Source organism: Pteropus medius, unplaced genomic scaffold (genome assembly GCF_902729225.1).
Source record: "Pteropus medius unplaced genomic scaffold, Ma_sr-lr_union100, whole genome shotgun sequence".
In the NCBI taxonomy this organism is placed as follows: Eukaryota; Metazoa; Chordata; class Mammalia; order Chiroptera; family Pteropodidae; genus Pteropus; species Pteropus medius.
The window spans coordinates 25,648,243-25,666,224 of NW_024340692.1; the positions used below are offsets into that span (position 1 = coordinate 25,648,243).

At 42.8% G+C, this 17,982-nt stretch overlaps 1 protein-coding gene and 1 long non-coding RNA gene across 15 annotated transcripts in view; one reads left to right on the forward strand and one right to left on the reverse strand.

Moving 5' to 3' along the window:
• The window catches only part of TLE1 (TLE family member 1, transcriptional corepressor), an 81,471-nt gene extending 79,868 nt beyond the window's left edge, over positions 1-1,603 (reverse strand). For 4 of the 14 annotated variants that reach the window (XM_039847164.1, XM_039847548.1, XM_039846947.1 and 1 more), the window contains exon 1: positions 317-1,602. In XM_039847164.1, the coding sequence (XP_039703098.1) occupies positions 317-340 (24 nt within the window). In that variant the 5' untranslated portion in view covers positions 341-1,602. Of the gene's footprint in view, positions 1-316 lie in introns of all 14 variants that reach the window. The other 10 variants (XM_039847469.1, XM_039847244.1, XM_039847395.1 and 7 more) reach the window with 5 other exon arrangements.
• Positions 1,604-1,851: 248 nt separating this feature from the next.
• On the forward strand, positions 1,852-17,493 carry LOC120589977 (uncharacterized). Its single transcript, XR_005649621.1, has 3 exons — positions 1,852-2,050; positions 14,654-14,961; positions 17,100-17,493. It is a non-coding gene; the product is annotated as an uncharacterized LOC120589977 (long non-coding RNA).
• The last annotated feature ends 489 nt before the right edge of the window (positions 17,494-17,982 follow it).

Genomic DNA, 17,982 nt, shown 5'->3' on the forward strand with positions numbered 1-17,982 from the left:
GGGGGCGGGGGGGCGCCCTACCCGCCCCGGGGAAGTGGGAGGATGTGGCAGTGGGAGCGACACCCCAACCTCTCCGGGCGCCCCCGCCCGCCCTGTCTAGACGACAAGGAGGAGGAGAACCCAGGAGAAAGGGGGGCAATTGGGAGTTTCAGCTCACTATCCACCCCAGGAGGGCAGGGCCCCGGACTTCCCAGCCTTGCACCTCCGGAGAAAGAGGGTCCGCCAGAATGGAGCAGCCACCCGCCTCCCTACGGCATGGAAGTGCGCCTCCCCACCACCACCACCACCACAACCCTGCCCCCCAGCCGCGCCTCACCGGGTGCCGGCTCTGCGGGAACATCGCTCTGGCGGCGGCCGCGGCTCTGTTCCCGGGCAACTCAATTCTCCGCTCAATTTCCAACTTTAATCCCGCCGAGGAAAATTAAGCTGGGAAACCAAGCAGAAGCGGGGCGCGCTGGGGGCCCTGTGGCCACGCACGCAGGCGCGCTCGGCGGGGCGCACGGGCCACTCGGCGCCCGGCTACTCCTGCTCCCGCCAGTGTGGGCTCCCGCGTTCAGGGCCACATCGCCGGTCACCTCAGGCCCGGCTGCACCAAGAACCTCCGCGACGCCGCGCTGTTCTCTAACCCGCGGGCCTAGGCCGCCTGGGCGGGGAAGTGGGGGCGCGGTGACTCCGGCCCGCTCCCGTAAGCGATCCGCGTGCGCGGCAACCGTCCCGGGCAAACAAATCCAGGCGGGCTGCTTTCCTTTGCACTTCTCCCGGCCCGCCTCCTCTCCGGGTTTTCCCCGCGGCACCGGCGGCTGGTGAGGTGCAGGTGGCACAGCGTCCCCGGCTAACCCCACACAAACAAACCTGGTGATGTTCGGAGCCGACCCCCGCGGGTCCGAGCAGCGCCTTCGGCCGGCCGTTCGCGGAGCCCCGGAAGGCGAAGGGGAGCGAGGTCCCAGTAGCGGTGAAGGCTCCGCGCCCGGCGCTCCGCAGCCTCAACCCCGGCTGAGGAGCGCGGGATCACGGCAAGGCGGGGAAAGTGCGGAGGGCGCGCCGGGAAGCTGCTCGGCACGCCCCGTGCGAGCGGCGCTCAGTGTTCTACGCGGTTGCACAAACCCTCCAGGCCCGACCGGGCTACTCCGCGGAGAGCAGTCCCGCAATTGCCCGCTGCTCCTCGAGGCCGGGGCGCATCCAAGCACCGCGCCCCGTGAGCCCTCGCCACGCACAACCGGCCCGGCTGCTTCGGACCCTTCTTCTGAGCCCCTTCCTCGGTCCTCTTTCTTCCCTTCCCTTCGTCTTCCTCTACGTAAAGGGCGCTCCAGCCCGCTGCAAAGTTCTCTCACGACCCGGGGTACGACATCCACGAGATGGTGGCGAGAACAAGAGTGCTGTTCTCGGCCTCTCTCCACGGCCAGCAAACTCCGCGGGCGAGTCCGGAGTAGACGCGGTAGCGGCGGCCGGCGGAGGTCCGGGTTGGTGGCACGGGTCCCGCCCGGCCGTGAAGGGGTGGGGTGGTGCAGTCGGCTACCTCGAGGACGAGGGGCACAGGGAAGTCGCCGACGCTGCTGCTGCTCCTGCAGCCGCCGCTCTTGCCTCTGCCGCCGCCGCCCGCGCCTCTCGCGCCGGTTACATTAACACGCGGTTTCACACTCCGGAGCTAACCAGCGCGGGCCCCGCCCAGCCCCGCGCGGGCGGGCGGGGGGCGCGAGCAAGGAGCCGGCGGGCGACGTGGGCCGGGGCGGTTGGGAGGAGGAGCAGGAGGCCAGCGTTAGCCAATCGAGTGCGCCGCGCCCAACGTGGGGTGCTGACGCGACACTGCCCCGGAGCCTATGGTGGCGCAGCACTGGACGCACCGTCCCCCCCTCCCAGGCCCCTCTTCTCCCACCCCACTTGCTTCCATCTCCGCTGTCTCTCCCGTCTCTCCTCCCACCCCTCCCACCCCTCCTCATCCAGCCGCGTCCTCCCGGGCTCCGTGAGGAACTGTTCCTGGAGAAGCCGCGGGACGCCGAAGCCAGCCAATGGGAAGCGGCGAAACGCGGAGATTGGCAATGTGGATGGGAAGGTCGGTGGGAAGGAGAGCGGCGGGGCCGGGCTGTCAATCAAAGTAACGTGGGGCTAGCGAGGGAGCGCGCGGGAGCGCGCGAGCAGGAGGGACCCGCAAGCGTGCAGCGGTGGAAGCTGGGGGCTCGAGTTTGCAAAAATCTTGCCACTTGTTCACTTATCCTTTTGATGAAAATCTTGAGATCTCAGTGAAAGTAACTGAAAGACTAACCGCATAGTTTCTTATGGGAGGAGAGGCTTTTTGGTAGTTGGAGCCAAACGCATCTTTTGGTGCTGGCCCCTTGTTTGATGCCACCCTTTTAAAGGTGAGGTCACATTGAAAAATTTCTCTGAGGTTTGTTTTTCTCTGGCTGCCTGTTCACGGATGCTCGAAGAGTGGACTGTGCACTTGGTGGACATTGCATAAGTGGGCAACGCATTAGCTGGCGTATGTACACCACTTCATAAGACTAGTCATTTAATGCCTACGCCCCCTTTGCACTCAAGGTGGTAGGATTTGTTTTTTATTGGATTTCAAACCACTTTGCAAAAAGGTCGGCCTGCCTTCATTTGGCGGGAAGTATACCCAAAGTGCCAGAGTAAGGCACGCGTGTCCTAGACGCAGATGCGATGCTTTGCCCTGCGGCTGGATGTCTATCTAGGGTCCTTGCCTTAAAAGTCCCGACTTCGCTGTTGAGGGGTAGGGGGCTGCTGAGAGTTTTAGGGGCCTCTCAGCAACATGACCGCGAGTCTGTAATTCCTGGAAACAGGACAACAATGGGATAAAACAGCATTGAGACCTGAAAAACCTATCCTACCCACCCTACACCCATAGTTTGGGTGATATCCCAGGGCTGAGCTGTGTAAAGCTCTAAATGGGAAGCGTTGAGTGAATGACGTGGCTTAAATTATTATGAGGTGGAACTTGACTTAAAAGATTTTGAGATTTTCAATAAACAGGGCATACTGTATATACATCTCCAGTTTTTGTCTGCTTCTCTAAATACACTGCACAGCAGAAAAGCTTCAATATTGCCGCATTTATACTTCTGTTTAAAGAACAGTTCAGTGGAGCTATTTCCACATGTCTATTAAGTGTGTATTGCTGTTTTAGCCAAATAGTGAATTCTTCCATTAGAAAGACACGTCTTTGACAAGCATTCATGTTACGTTGGAACGTAATAACCAAGTTTTTAGTACTAATAACTCCATTATTTTACTTTCAAGAAACTTATGGAAAAGTATTTACTTAAACAGAAATACATTTTATTCAAAGATTTGCTTTAAAAGAGATCTTTTTGTTGAAATATTAAAAGAATCATTTTAGATAATACATTTCACCGTTAGCGTTGTTTTTAAATATGTATATTGATTTGTCTCTAATTGCATCAATCCCAGACATCAATTATACATAAAAAATTAAAGGAGCGATTTTAGCCAGTCTGTACAAGACCATGGTAAATTCTTAAACAAGTTTGGCATTGTGGCTTTGCAGTGTTCTTATTAAGTAGGGTTAGGAAGGGATTCATATTCATTTTGCTAAAATGGAGAACGGAAAGAAAGGAAGCACTGCTCCTCTTTTCTTAGTTAAGTTTGGTGATGAGAGAGCAGGCTTGCTCCACATACAGGACTTCTTGAAATCATATGCTCCATGGGCAACTAAGCTTTGTCCTTTGGCAACCTGTGTGCCTTGAAATCTTCATCTAGTGATTGGGCTAAGTTTGCCAGCCTGTGGTCAGTGCATCCCATAATCAGCTCCAGGGCTATGTAGAAAGTGCTTGGATGTCACAGATATGCCTGTACATGCTGTGACAACTGAGGCCACTGAAACTTCTCCCTAGCTTTCCCAAGTTTCACTTTGATTTACTGGCACAGGCTGGTAATTAAGTTTAAACAGAGAAATTAAAACGGTATGTTTTGAGACAGGAGCAAAAGTGTTGCTACTTCTCTTCTACTCTCCCCTTTACATCCGCTTCAAAATCAGGTCTAACACATTGTCTTTAAATCTCTAATACAGCTGTGTACAGCAAACATGCATACTCACTGTATTTCCCAGCTTGCCATGGGTAAAAATTGGAAATTCTCTTTTAACCAGTGCTTCTTTACCAATAAAATTTGAAACACCAGGCCTTCTGATTTCCTTATAATGTGGTAACTGGAGAAAAAGTGTAATAATTTTAAAATTGGAAGACTTTTAATTGCGTGCATAAAGATGGTGGGTTTTCGATGGCTTCTTTCTAGTGCAGCGCATCCTCCTTGAGAAAGGGAGAAAGAAGGCTGGGCTCCTTTTCAAGGTCATATTTTCTCTGTGATTGTCATCCTGTAATAATTATACTACAAAACTCTCATCAAACTGCATTACAAATGATGGTGTTTAAACAATCAAATAGCTTTAATCTTATGTTTTAAATAAATAATATATGTGTAGATTGCCTACAGCCTATTTAAAAGAAAATAGTCCTACTCATGAAATCTATAATTTTGGTATTCTATTTAAAGTATGTTAAACATAATCTTCTTTACCTTTAACATAGTCATATGTTGATGATGTTTTTACATGAAATAATATTAAGTATTCAGCTTCCATGGGAAATTCTCTGAAAAATGTTCCCTTTGTATCCTGTGCAAAAGAAACAAAAACATTGTCAGATTGTTTATTTTATCACTGATGTGTATATGGGTATATTTTCATTCATTTGTTGCTGATGATCAAATTTGCAGCTCACCAGTAGCATAAGTAATTGCAAAAACTAGATGCTATGTGTAGTATAGGTACTGGATACAATAGGAAAAGTTATGTCTGCTGGCCATAGAAATTATGCATCTTCTTTTATATCTATTACTTTTTTATTTGAAATAATAATTATTTCCATTTTTAAAAGATCAGTTTTGTCATTTCCTTTTAACTGTGAGTTATTGTTTATACATTTCCTCATTTGACTCTTTTTAACTGAGAGTTTCTTAAACCTAAGAATACAGGGTCCAGAAGGAATTTTCCTAGCATTGCTTTATAACCTTTCCCTCCCACCCCTTTACCAAAGAAAAGGACAGGATGGTCGTGGGGGCTGGAAGGGAGAAAGCAGAGAAGAAGAAAAAAATCAGTAGCAGATCCATGCAGCAGTAAAACCTCAAATAAAATCACATCCAAAGAATCTCTTGTGGTTTCACACAATATGGTAAAATTAGAGATTGCAGGAAACCAACTAAATTAAACTGGGAGCATTTGAAGAGAAACGAGCAGACTTTATGAAAATGACACATTGACTGACCAGTATGCTTTTATATCAACAATTTTTTTTGTTAAGACGCAGATCAAAGGAACCTGCACATGTTTTCATTTTGTTCTAACTAGAAAATTACATCCAGATGTTTAATAGGCATTTGGTTGGTTTTTCAGCATTGATTAGATATGTTGGTTCTGTTTACTTACAAGTGTAGCTGGATCATTAGCTAATGCAAAGAAATGTTTGCTGTGAGTTGCTAATTAGGGCTTTTGGAAACCCTCCATGCTCAAGAACAATTTGTACAGTGGCCAGAAGAACTTGTGGGACTCAGGGAAGTTGTTTTCTCTTTTCTGTGAGGGTGGGGAGAAGCAGACAACCCTGATCCCTAATCTCCCTTTGCCTACGGGGATTGCCGTGCTATCCCTGAAGACTGGAGTTCAAATAAATTAGGAAGAGACCACACAGGCACTCCCGAACACACAGATAAACGTGCTCTTTCTGGAACCACCACCGTGCTGTCTTTGGGAATAGGGGTAGTGAACATCTAAAACGCTGAACATTAACATGTAGAAGATGCTTGGTGCTAATGTTATCAAATACACAGCCTTTTTAAGTATACTTTAGAGACAGATGGGAAAGCCCTTTATGATAAACGAGTGTACTTGAATTCATTACTGTAGTACTTGTAATTAAAAATGTCTCCTTTGCAATTTCAGTACTTTTACAGGGTACAAGAGACCAAACTTGGGAAGGGGAGGGCTCCGGCTTAGTGAAAGGAGTGAGGAAGGGGGATTTTGGAGCCAAGGATGAGCCTGGGAGGAAATGCAGTGTTTACTTTCACAGTTCACCCTGTTTATTTACCTTGTTAAAGCCCCCAAACTTGTAAGAGATTACCCATTCACTCAGCCTTCAAATAAACTGTTTGAAAATTCAAGGCACCAGGCAGATAAACATCTTAGCTGGCCAATCACGTTTTTAAAAACACTTAGCCTGCAAAAGACCACCACCTCTACTGGGATCAAACTTTTGTTTAAGTCTGTATTTCTAGAGAAGTATCAAGCCGAAACAGCCAGTGTTTATAAGCCATTATAGAAGAGCAGGTAAATGCCATCGTAGCATGTTCTGTATATCAGTGCCCATTCTAGGCCTGTTTACATTTTGTGCACACGTGAATGTAGACTGATTAATATGAGATTTTCACACCAAAATAATAGACTCCTTAGTTTTCCTTGAAATAGTTCAAGCAGAGGGCCTATCTTACCACAGCTTTCCAAGTCCACTTAGGGAGATGCCCTTGAAAAGCAAGGACTTATAGTGGGGCAAAATCAGCTACTCCCTTAAAGCTCAGACCATAATAATGGGTCTCAGTGAAGTTAGCCACCCAGTACCCCCCCCAAACCCATTCTAAAGTCTGATAAAAGCTGGGATAATACACTTTTTTTATTCTCTCAGGTTAGCATTTAGCTCAACAGAAGCAGAAGATTATTTGGTAGACAAAAGAAAAAAGTTGTTAAAGGAAGCGCACCTTTGATGCTCCTTCCTACATATTCACATAACAAGAGCAGACCTTAGCCCCTTACTGCTCTTTGCATTGACCCACCTTGCTAGAGGCTCTGGGCTTGCTGGGGAATCAACGTTAAACTGAGACACCTTTCCTTTTATCTTAAAAGGTTTTGCTTTGGCAGTATCATTTAAATAACTTTTCTTCCTGAAGCTAGCTATTTCTTTGAAGGGTTAAAGCTTGAGTTCAGCTAATCTGTGATCTCTTGGTGTTCATTGATGAAGGCAGGTGAGCTCTGGGGATGAAAAAGGGCCTAGAAGGCAAGTAAATACTCCAGATACCTCCATGGACTCTAGAATGGCAAGTCTAAACCTAGATGAACAAGTCAAATGACATAAATACAGAATGGTGGGGCTAGAAGGCAAGTAAATATTCCAGATACCTCCACAAATTCTAGAATGGCAAGTCTGGGCCTAGACAAACAAGTCAGATGACATAAATACAGAATGTTGGGACATTCCACAAGACAACGGGCCTGGGCTCTTTTAAAAGTCAGTGTTACAAGGGGAATAGAAAGTAGAAGGACCATTCTCTAAAAACAAAGATATGGAGAAAATGCAATATGTGAATCTATTGGCTTCTGGTTCAAAACAAAAAACAGCAATTATGAAAGACATTCTTGGGCAGTTTTAATGTGTACTAGATATTAGGTAAATTCGGAATTGTGGTTAATTTTTTGGTGTGAGAATATTGTGGTTGTGTAGGAGGATATTCTTCTGAGAAGATGCAAACTAAGCATGCAACTTCAAATGTTGCAACTGCAAATAGTGTTGTGCCAAGCAAGAAAAAGCAAATTTGGCAAAAATTCAACAGTTAAGAATTCAGGGATAAAGTCTGCAGTTACTCATTTTACAGTACTTTCAACTTTTCCATATATTTTAATTTTTTCATGATAAGTTTGAGAAAATAATTTTAGGCTCATTGTCTACATCGTTTTCCTCATATGTTAATTGGAAATCCCCTTTGGGGTTAAAAAATTAGCTTATGTTGTTTCTAGTATAAAAAGTATGAAAAAAAGTGGTGATTTTATTTTTTCTGATCATGGAAAAGCTGTCATACTAATAACCAAAGTATTGCCTGATGTTTTTGCTCTGGATCTTTTAGTTCTTTTATTTTACTGTTTAAGCTATTTTATTTTGTTCGTTTCTTCTGCAATCTTCGATATCCATTAGTTATCAATTAATATAAAATGGAAATCTTTAAATAAATGAGGGCATTACGTTAGCAATCCTTTAATGAATCATTTTGTAGGCCATCAAGCTCAGAATCAGAAAATCTACTATAAAATAAGACTAGAATGAGTAGCAAATAAATTTTATATTAATTTCTTAATTCCCATTATAAATAGTCGTTCTGCTGGCTTTTTCATCACTTTTGCTAGCAGTGAAATTTATAAATTTGATTTGGAAATTTCCTTAATATTTTCAAATATAATGCTGAAACAGGTTATCGCTCTCTGTGCTCGCTTTAAATATTAATCTTGCAAAAAAAATGAAAATAGCACTAACACTTGGACGATGATGTTATGCTCATCTAGAATCACAGAGGCATATGTTTATAATATACTAATAAATAGTTTTCCAGAAAAGCCCTGAAAAGTGACAAGGCAGAATCTGAGAGTTGACATTTGGAATGCCGCACCCATTTTTTTAAATGGTAACTATTTAGCATGTTTTTTGTTTTTCCTATCACCGTTGTGTTTATTGAAAGGAAAAATTTCTGTGACAATGGTAAGCAGATTCTAGTTTGCATGTGAAGAGATTAAACCCACAACTTCCGATGGAAAACTTGAGTGCCTTAAAGGGAGACAAATATGAAAATACAGGGAAACCAGGACTTTTCGCACAGTGACTAATCAGTCTGTCCAATATTTCTAGCCACCATCCACATAAGCAACGATTATGTAGAATGAAAATGTTAAAAATAATTGCTTCACCATAACAGAAAAAAAACCCTAGGGGACAGAGTTATCATTCTGGTTTCCCCCATTTGCAGCTTCTACACTTCAGAAGAACTGGCAAGCTACAATTGGCACTTGAAAAAGTGTTACAAAACACTGACAAGTATTAGAGAAATGTTGATTAATGTAAACAGCCAGCCTTGGGAATAATACCTTTCTTAAGAAAACTAGTTTTCCTATTAGCACTTCTATGGAGACAGGTATCTTCCGGTAAATCTGGAGAGTGTTTCAAGAAGTTATTTGCCTTTGCTGGAGAGAGGGAGGTGTCATCATACCTACATGTTTAATTTCTGAAAAGTAAAAAAAAGAATTCGATAGGTTAAAAAGTCAACGGCCTTAAGAAGGAAGGAAGTTCTGACACATGCTACAACATGGACAAACCTGGAGGGCATGATGCTATGTAAAACAAAGCCAGACACAAAAAGGCAAATACTGTGGGATTCCCATTATATGAGGTACCTAGAGTAGTCAAATTTAGAGATAGAAGGTAGAAAGAATAGAGAGAGGTTGCTGGGGTTGGGGAGAGGGAGGGATGGGAATTATTGCTCAACAGATGTGGAGTTTCAGTTTTGCAAGAAGGAAAGAGTTCTGTGGTGGCAATAGGACCACATTGTGAATGTACTGAACTGTGCACTTAAAAAGAGATAAGATGATAAATTTTATATTACGTGTATGATACCAATTTTTTTAAGTCAATAGGATTCCCTCACCCCACTCCACCCCTTTCTTTTTTTTTGTTGCATGAGTTTTAGAGTGGAGTTTCATCCTATTCATTTCCTAAATGTGAGTATTCTATTAGGCAAGTACTGTTTTACTGACAAGAAACCTGAGGTGCAGTCCTTTCCCAGAGTAACATGTGCTAGCTGGGTTTTGAACCCTGGCACTCCAGAGAGCTCACTAGCAGCCACTAGCCAGAGCTGAGTACTCAGTTACCCTTCACAGGGCCATTTCTCACTCTGCTCTCACTAGATCACTTCCTTCATTGATCTACTGATAGGAAAACATTTATATGTATTTTACCCACAAGCTTGGTAAGATGGATTTCTTTTGGTACTTTCGAGGTGAGATTGATACTTTAAGAATTTATATTCCTGTAAACAGAGCTAACAGCTGCCTCAGGGCTCTTGAATTGTGTCTGCCAGCAGAGAAATGCAACCACCTTCAGTTGCGTGCTTTCTGGCAGCACTCAGCCCATACCCCAAATTGCAGTTCAGCAGAAAAAGATGGGCTCAGTAGCCAGCTAAAGCAGAGGAATCGGGAGAATGAAAGTATTAATTTTGTCGAGGGCAGCAAAGCAACTATCCTAATTTCTAACTTCACCGATGATAACATTAAAAAAAGTAAACAAGGGGACCATATATAGTTCTGCGATTAATAATAGTTTGGGTGTTCTGGCAACAGTAGACATGTAGTCTGGGTTTCCATAACGTGTTAGGAAACATTTGACCTCTTGAATGTAAATGGATTGGTTTCTGTCCTCCAAAGCCTTCAAAGTCAACTGAACCATACTAAAGTTTAAAAATTCTTAGTCTAGTAATCTTTCTTTCACACACACACATGGGTCACATACACAAGTTGCAACACACAATTTTAAAACATATGCTCTTTTATTAGTCAGGATTCTCCAGAGAAACAGAATAGGAGGTAGAAACTTATAAGAATTGGCTCACACAGTTATGGAGGCCACCAAGTCCTACAATCTGTCATCTGCAAGCTGGAAAACCAGGAAAGCCAGTGGTCTAATCTAGTCCAAGTCCAAAGGCCTGAAAACAGAAGGGCAACTTGCATAAGTCCCAGAATGGTATGAAGGCAGGAAGACCAGGAGCTTGACGCACCAGCCCCAGAAGAGAAGAGAGTTCGTCTTTCCTCCTCCTTTGTGTTTATCTGGGGGGGGCCGCAATGGAGTGGATGACCCACCTGCATTGGTGAAGACGATCTTTACTCAGTCTACTGAATCCGATACTAACCAGAAATACTCTCAAAGACACACCCAGAAATAATTTACCAGCTCTCTGGGCATCCCTTTGCCCAGTCATGTTAACACACAAAATGAACCATCACAGAGTTTTTAAATTTTATTATTAATACCGCTGGCTTATGAAAAGTCATTAACCCCCAAACCATATTCATGAAAAATAGCAACACCAGTCTACTCAACAGTAGGACAAATTGTTCTTTCCTTTACACTTTTCGTAATGATAAATCATAATCCTGCCTTAAATGAAGTGACCGTCTAAGTTCCAAATCAGGATTCAGAACTCTTCAGAGAATTTCCTGAATAATTCTTTTATCACTCCCTCCTCTGTCGGCCCTTTTCTGCTTTTTCCCCCCTCCCCTTTCAGCACCCTATTCCATTCCTCACATCCCAAGGCATCCCTTAAACACCTCCCTCCAAGCCTAGAATGATTTTGGCAGGTCACCAAGCTCAGGATCCTGAAATGGAATTCCTGTCTGCCTCCTACTATAAGGCTTTGGGCAAACCACTTCTCTCTGGGCCTCAGTTTCCTCACCTACAAAGTAAGAATAGCACGTCTCTCAATATGGTTGCCTAGACTGGAAGAGATTAGCTGAGATAACATAGTATAGTACTTAACCCAGTGGTTGGCCCTGACGGCCTCCATCCCTTTCCTTTTTTTGCCTGGGGCTTGTTAAAGGCCCTGCCGTAGGTCACCAGGAGGAGCTGGGGAAGTACCACCCCTTACTATTCATCCTGGAAAATCGGACTGCAGCAGGATTCAAAAAGTGTGTTCTATGGAACTTGAGTCCTATCATGGCCCAATACTCAGGCCCAAGAAATACGTCATTATGGTGTTTCCCAGGGGCAAGTTAAATGGATCTCAGGGAAAGGCCAAGCCACAGACCTTGAATCCTTTCCACCCATGTCCATTCACAGGCTGTTTGTTAAGAAAAACACAACACTGGTACACATGCTTTGGGAAGTGAAATACAGTTTGGGGAGGGAGGGGTGGGAAAATAAACAATGAACAATATGCAACAGTTTTGGTGGCTAACTGCCCTGAGATGCCTGTTTAGATAATATAATAAGGAAAAAAAATGGGGCTAACCCGCACAAGGTTAATGGAGTTAGGTCTCAGACATGCTCTTCTGGAATGTCATGCCATCTCGCCCAATGAATGTGAAGTTCTGCATTGGAAAGACCTTGAGAAACATATAGAAATTAGGAAGTCAATTAGATATTAACTGAACTCTTTTTAGGAAAGCAATCTGGTCTAGGATTATTTTTGAACTGGAATTTTCCACTTTCTTCCCCGAGACTTTCCTTTCACATCATCTATCTTATTAGCAATGTCCAACGTCTCCAATCTGTGAGTAAGGAATAGTGAAAATTGATGAGCCCTGGCTAAATAAGAATCCTAATGGCTGTGGGTTGCTGTTATGTGGTGGAAGTCAAACTCAATTATCTTTAAATTCAACAATACTGAATACTGCTGAGAGAGTCTTTAGGACCTCTTCCATGTGTCTTTCTTCATTTGAAATCCTTAGTTTGAAATCAAGCCTACTTTAGAAAGACAAAAAAAAAAAGTCAAAATACAAAACCTTCATTTATGAGGGAGTGAGAGAGAAAGAAGAAATTTTTCTCTCTAGATTTGGCTTTTTCCAGTAAGGAAAAATTAGACCATCAAGTAAACAATCTTGGCTACTCAGATTAGGCTTAAAATAAACAAAAAAACCTCATAATCATAAAATATAACATGCTTAGCTGCTTTATACATAGACCAAATTCTACCGGCTTTTACATCACAATTACTCCCCTCCCCCACTGCAACCATTTAAGGAAAAGTTCTTTTGGGGAAGATAGAACAAAGCCTATCTTTATGTTGTGAACAGAGCAGTGAGCAGAGTTGGAGGAGGGGAGAAAAGGAAGGAATAATGAACAAGGAAAAGGCGGTACTTAGTTGCTCTTAAATTTCACTCAATAGCAATTCCTTCCACGTCAAATGGGAAGCATCTTTAAAATTTGCAGCCTGTCAGCTGTTATCCAATGTCTTCAAATAAATCCTTGGAAATATACCCCACTTTTTCAATGGGGTGTATTCACATAATACATTAGCAGGCATTAGAACCGGTATGGACTGGAAGGTCCACAATTACACTGGGCTAGAATTGGGAAATTCTTTTCTAGGAATGAAGCATTCTCATTTCCATCATCCTTTTGGGTTGAGTGTAGAAGATGTTTTTGGGAAAGGTGGCGTGGATGGTGTTGGTTGTGCGTGGAGAATGTTAATATTGGCATTTTTTCTTTCCAGTACCGAAAGAAATAGGCTTCTGTGCACCCTATCATTCACAATTTGAAAACACCTAGGCTCAGTTGACAGTCAGGAAGGATGTTCCTGAAAAGCACAAAGGGAGTCCTCTCTAGCAGTAGTATTGTCACTTCTTGACCTGAAGGTGGGTCTAGTAGCCTGGTTATTTTTATTATTTTCTATTATTATTCCACTGTTTCTTAAATGCTCCCTGTCTTTTTGCAGCTTTGTTCTTATCACCATTGACGAAGTTTATGGACGCGTGAGCTAGTGAGAGTTTACCCATTCTAAGTTGTGAAAAAGTTGTATTTCTTTATAGTTATAGATGTATACTTTAATAAAGGCAACTATACAAATATATAATATTGACCTAGCAACATTATTAGTTTAAATAGCACAAATGTGAGCACTATATACTTCAGTTGTTCAATGTTCTTATAAAAACGGTTATGAAAAAGTTGCCGTTCACACAGGTACGTGGGCAATCTTAAACATCAATAAGTTGGCTGTTTTCCCCTGAGCCCGAGAACAGCTGCCGATTCACACTTTGGAAGTCAGGCCAGCAAATCTAGAGAATGCGAATAGAGTTAGAAACTTGTGAACTCTTTTATTCCCTTCACAGACTTATATTGCAAAGTGGATTGCTTTGCAAATGTAAAGGGGAAAAAAAAGAATAGGGAAGAAAAGAATGTGTTGGCTTTGTCTGCCCTCGGTTTTAGTATAGGGTGATAGGTTTTTTATTTTTTCGATGAAAAGTGGGATTTTAATGGGCGCGCACAGTCAGCTTAGTCAGCCTCTGAAAGCTCTTCTTGTCAGACAGCACCCTAGATAGAAGGAGCCATTGTTTTCTAAATCTGAAGTTATCACTCTTTCCTTTATCCTTTCTTTTGGACCTTTTAGTGTTTGCTTTATCAGAATATTTTAATCCCTAATGTGGTGACTTGGTGTAATTTATCTCATTAAGCCTCTCCTATTTTCTTCTGTTTACATGACGAATATTATTGTGTTTTATAGAACTTATACCAACAAGCCACTCCTTTGTCCCATTGTTTCATCTCTAGGCCAAGAATCAACAAATGAAGTTTTTATCTTTCCAATCTTGGACCTCACCTACTTGTCATTCGTTTTGTAGAGATTGCACAAAGAGCATGTTCCTTTGAAAACAAAGCAGGGATTCATTTTTATGACCTAAAAACAAACAATTACCTTTCTCGAAAGGTCCTGGTCATCTCTTTTATTAGTATAGTCTGGCAAAGACTTGCCTTAGGAGGGGAAAAAAAGCATATACTTCCTTGTGGGTTGAAAGCCCAAAGTCCCCTAGCAATAATGCCCTGCTCCCTCACTTGTATTTCTTTCCTAGTGCATAGAATACATACACTAGAAGCAGAGAACCTGAAGCCTGGAAAGCACCTGGTGAGGTTATCTTGTCCAAATCCCTGCCCTTCAGCAAGACCAACCAAGCCAGACTGAGCCAGATAGAGGAGAACCAGGCTTGTTTTTTAAACTTCTCTAAACTAGTCACATATTTGAAATTTCAAGTCAGAAAATTCCTTTTCTAAAGATCCAGCCTAATAAAAGTTTTGTCGTTTGCTCAATTACTCTTTTTCTTTTCCAGATTGAAAATAACCGAGTACCTTCTCAGGGAATCAACAGTTTAATAAGCCGTAACTTTCTATAAAACTTCAGTGCACATCGGAATCACCAGAGAGCTTATGAAAAACACAGATTGCTGGACTCCACCCCCCTAGGGTTTCTGATTACAGAGGTGGAAGAAGGCTTGAGAATTTGCATTTCCAGCAAGTTTCCGGGTGATGCTGATGCTGTTGGACCAGGGACCCCACTTTGAGAACTGCTGATTCTAGGAACTCTAATGGAGAATTATGAGGATAATTAAGAGGTGGAAACAAGAGGATTAACAATCAGGTAAACAAGTTAACCTCCATATGGAAAGTGGAGTCAAGTTAACCTCTACATAGAAAATGCTAAATGCCTATCAGAAAGTTCTTTGCTGTCACTGAGCTCACATGCTTAGAGTCCAGTGGGGGAGCCTGACCACGAACAGTAGTTAGGAGGATAGCCGTTAACGCAGGGAACTGTGTGAGTACAGAGGAGGAATGTAGTGTTCATGAAGTAGGTGGGGAAGAGACCTGGAAGGCTTCCTATAGAACTGGAGGCCTAAGGAGTAATTCTTGAGTTGATTCTTAAAGGAGGGAAGGTGTCCAGACAAAGGGGAAGGGCTAGGCGTGGGTTCCTCTAGCAGAAGGAACTGTATGGAATTGAAGAAAGAATGTGGAGTTTTATGAAATAGCAAATCATCCAGTTTTCTCAAAGAGGAGAGTGGCAAATGAGGTGGTGATGACAGAGCTTGAGGGGGATAGACAAGGGCTAGATCAGAAAGGAACATCAGAGGGAGTTTAAGGAGTTTAGCAATATTCCGAAGACTGTTATTTGACAGAGTATGAAGAACAGTAAAGCTCCATAAAAGAGGACATCGGAGATGAAAAGAGACTAGAGAGTATGCTTGTCCTTCCCAATGCTTGTACTTCCTTCTCTATAACCACGACTTCTCTAATGGGTTTACCTTGGTTTTTAGCTCATGTCAAGGCCTTGCTAGCCTCCTAGCCTAGGTGTAGACAAAATTCCCTTTTAATTTGGTTGAGAGATTTTGCAGTTTCATAAAGGGGAATTTGTAAAGATATTAAGCAAACATAAAACCAAAGCGAACAAAGAAAATATAGAAGTTGGGTCTGGAAGTAAACAGACTAGGTTTCTAGCTCCATTTTTTACTAACTATACAGCCTTGAGCATGTTACTTAACTACTCGTGCCATAGTTTCTATATTTAAATAGAGACCTAATTCCCTAACAAGAGTCACATGATCTTAAATTGTCTGGCCTCTACCTGCCTTTTTCAGCCTCATCTTATATCCACTGATCCTCACTCTTTCTGCTCCAACTATATAAACCTTTCAATTTTGTGTTTGGCATGCTTCCTTCTGCCCCAGGGCCTTTGCACACACTGATTCTTCTGTATTTAGATCTAATACCCACTCCCTCTAGGAAATCTCTGATCTCCCTGAATAGGAAAAATCCCTCCTGTTACAGGCTTTTGTAGTACCAGGAACTTTTATTTGATAGCACTTCATGATTATTATTTGTGTAATTATTTGCTTAATGTTTATCTCTGCTACTAGACCAGGGGTCAGCAAACTATAGCCAGTTATGGCCTGCAGACTATTTTGTAAATAAAGCTTTATTCAAACACAGCCACATCCACTTATTTACATATTATCTGATCGGTGGCTACTTTTGTACAACAGTAGAGGAGTAGTTGTAGCAGAGATTTATGGCCCATAAAACCTAAAATATTTACTATCTGTCCCTTTACTGAAAAAATTTGCTGATTCCTACGCTTGACTACAATCTCGTGAAATCAGGTACAAGGTGCGTTTTTGCTTACTTACCTATCTTTAGCATCCAGCATAGTGTCTGCTACATAGATGATGCACCATAAATATTTGTTTTTGTTTTCTTTAAATAAGTGCAGGGAGATTTTTTAAATGCCTGTTTTACCAGAGTATTGAAAAGGTTAAATAAAGTAACATGTAAAGAATCCATCATATAGTGCCTGAAACATAGCAGATGGTTACTATGTTAGCAGTTATTATTCTCAGTTGTTTCTTAGTGCAATTTAGTCTTCTCTCTTGGTCTAGATCTAAGCTGTCTCCTGGCCCTGGGCTGAGTTACATTCTTGTCCTTCACCTGTCCTACTATCTCTTGTCCTCTGGTCATGTTCTCCTGGATGAGAAAGGCATTCACATTTTGGGCTCCAGGGTTCTTTCCTTGGACTCAAAATTCTTACCAATGTCTTCTCCATCTTTCCTAGAGATATCTTTTTAGATATTCAGTCTATGTATTTGAAGCATATCATTCTCAAGCCTTGTTATAGCCTTAGGGTGACATTCCTTTAACCTGTCCTGGGGCTTAGCTTCACCAGGTCATCTAAGTAATGGCAGGTCCGTCAGTCTTATTTTCTTTTTCTTTTTTGGTTGCCTCTTTCAGGGACAGAAGACAACTGTCTTTCCTCTGGTTCAGCAGGAGAAACTGTAGGATTGGAGGAGTGCTCCTAATGAGAGAGTGACAGACAGAGGCTCGGGAACTGAACCTGTGTGGTTTTACAGGCAAGAGGAAGGAAGGATCAAAGCCTAACACAAGCACAGCTGGATGGAGATCCCAAAAGGAGGGAGGATTTAAACTAGGGGTCAGCAAGCTGCGACATATGGGCCAAATCCAGCCTGCCTCTGGTTTTATGTGCCTTTCACATAAGAATGGTTTTTACCTTTTTAAATAGTTGGGTGGGAGGGGGGAATCAAAAGAAGAAGAATATTTTGTGACATACAAAAATTATATGGAGTTAAAATTTGAGTGTTCATAAATAAAGTCTTATTGGAACACAGCCGTGCCCATTCATTTATGTCTATGTTTGCTTTCATGTTACAATAGCAGAGTTAAGGAGTTGGCATCAGAGACCATATGGCCCATAAAGCCGAAAACATTGTCTGGCCCCTGAGAGAAAAGATTTGCTAACCTCCTGAGTTACACTATTAGCCCGAGCTGTGACAATGACTTTGACCTGAGCCCACTAGAGCATCTTCTGTGTTCAGTGTTGCATGACCTCCACAAGCCCCACCAGTTTCCATCTCAAGGTACAGCCTAGGGTGCTGCAGGGAGAAAAGGGGTTAATTAAATGGGCTAATTAGAGGAATCTTTTCTGAAAGAGGTGAGAAGGGATAAGATGAGAGAGAACACAAGTCTGGTTCAAATGCTAGTTTCACAGCTTATAGCAATAGGACCTTGAGCTAGTGCCCTAACTTCTCTAAGCAACAGTTCCCACATCCTAAAATCTATGTAATTATACTCTCAAATATATAGTGATGTTGAATGG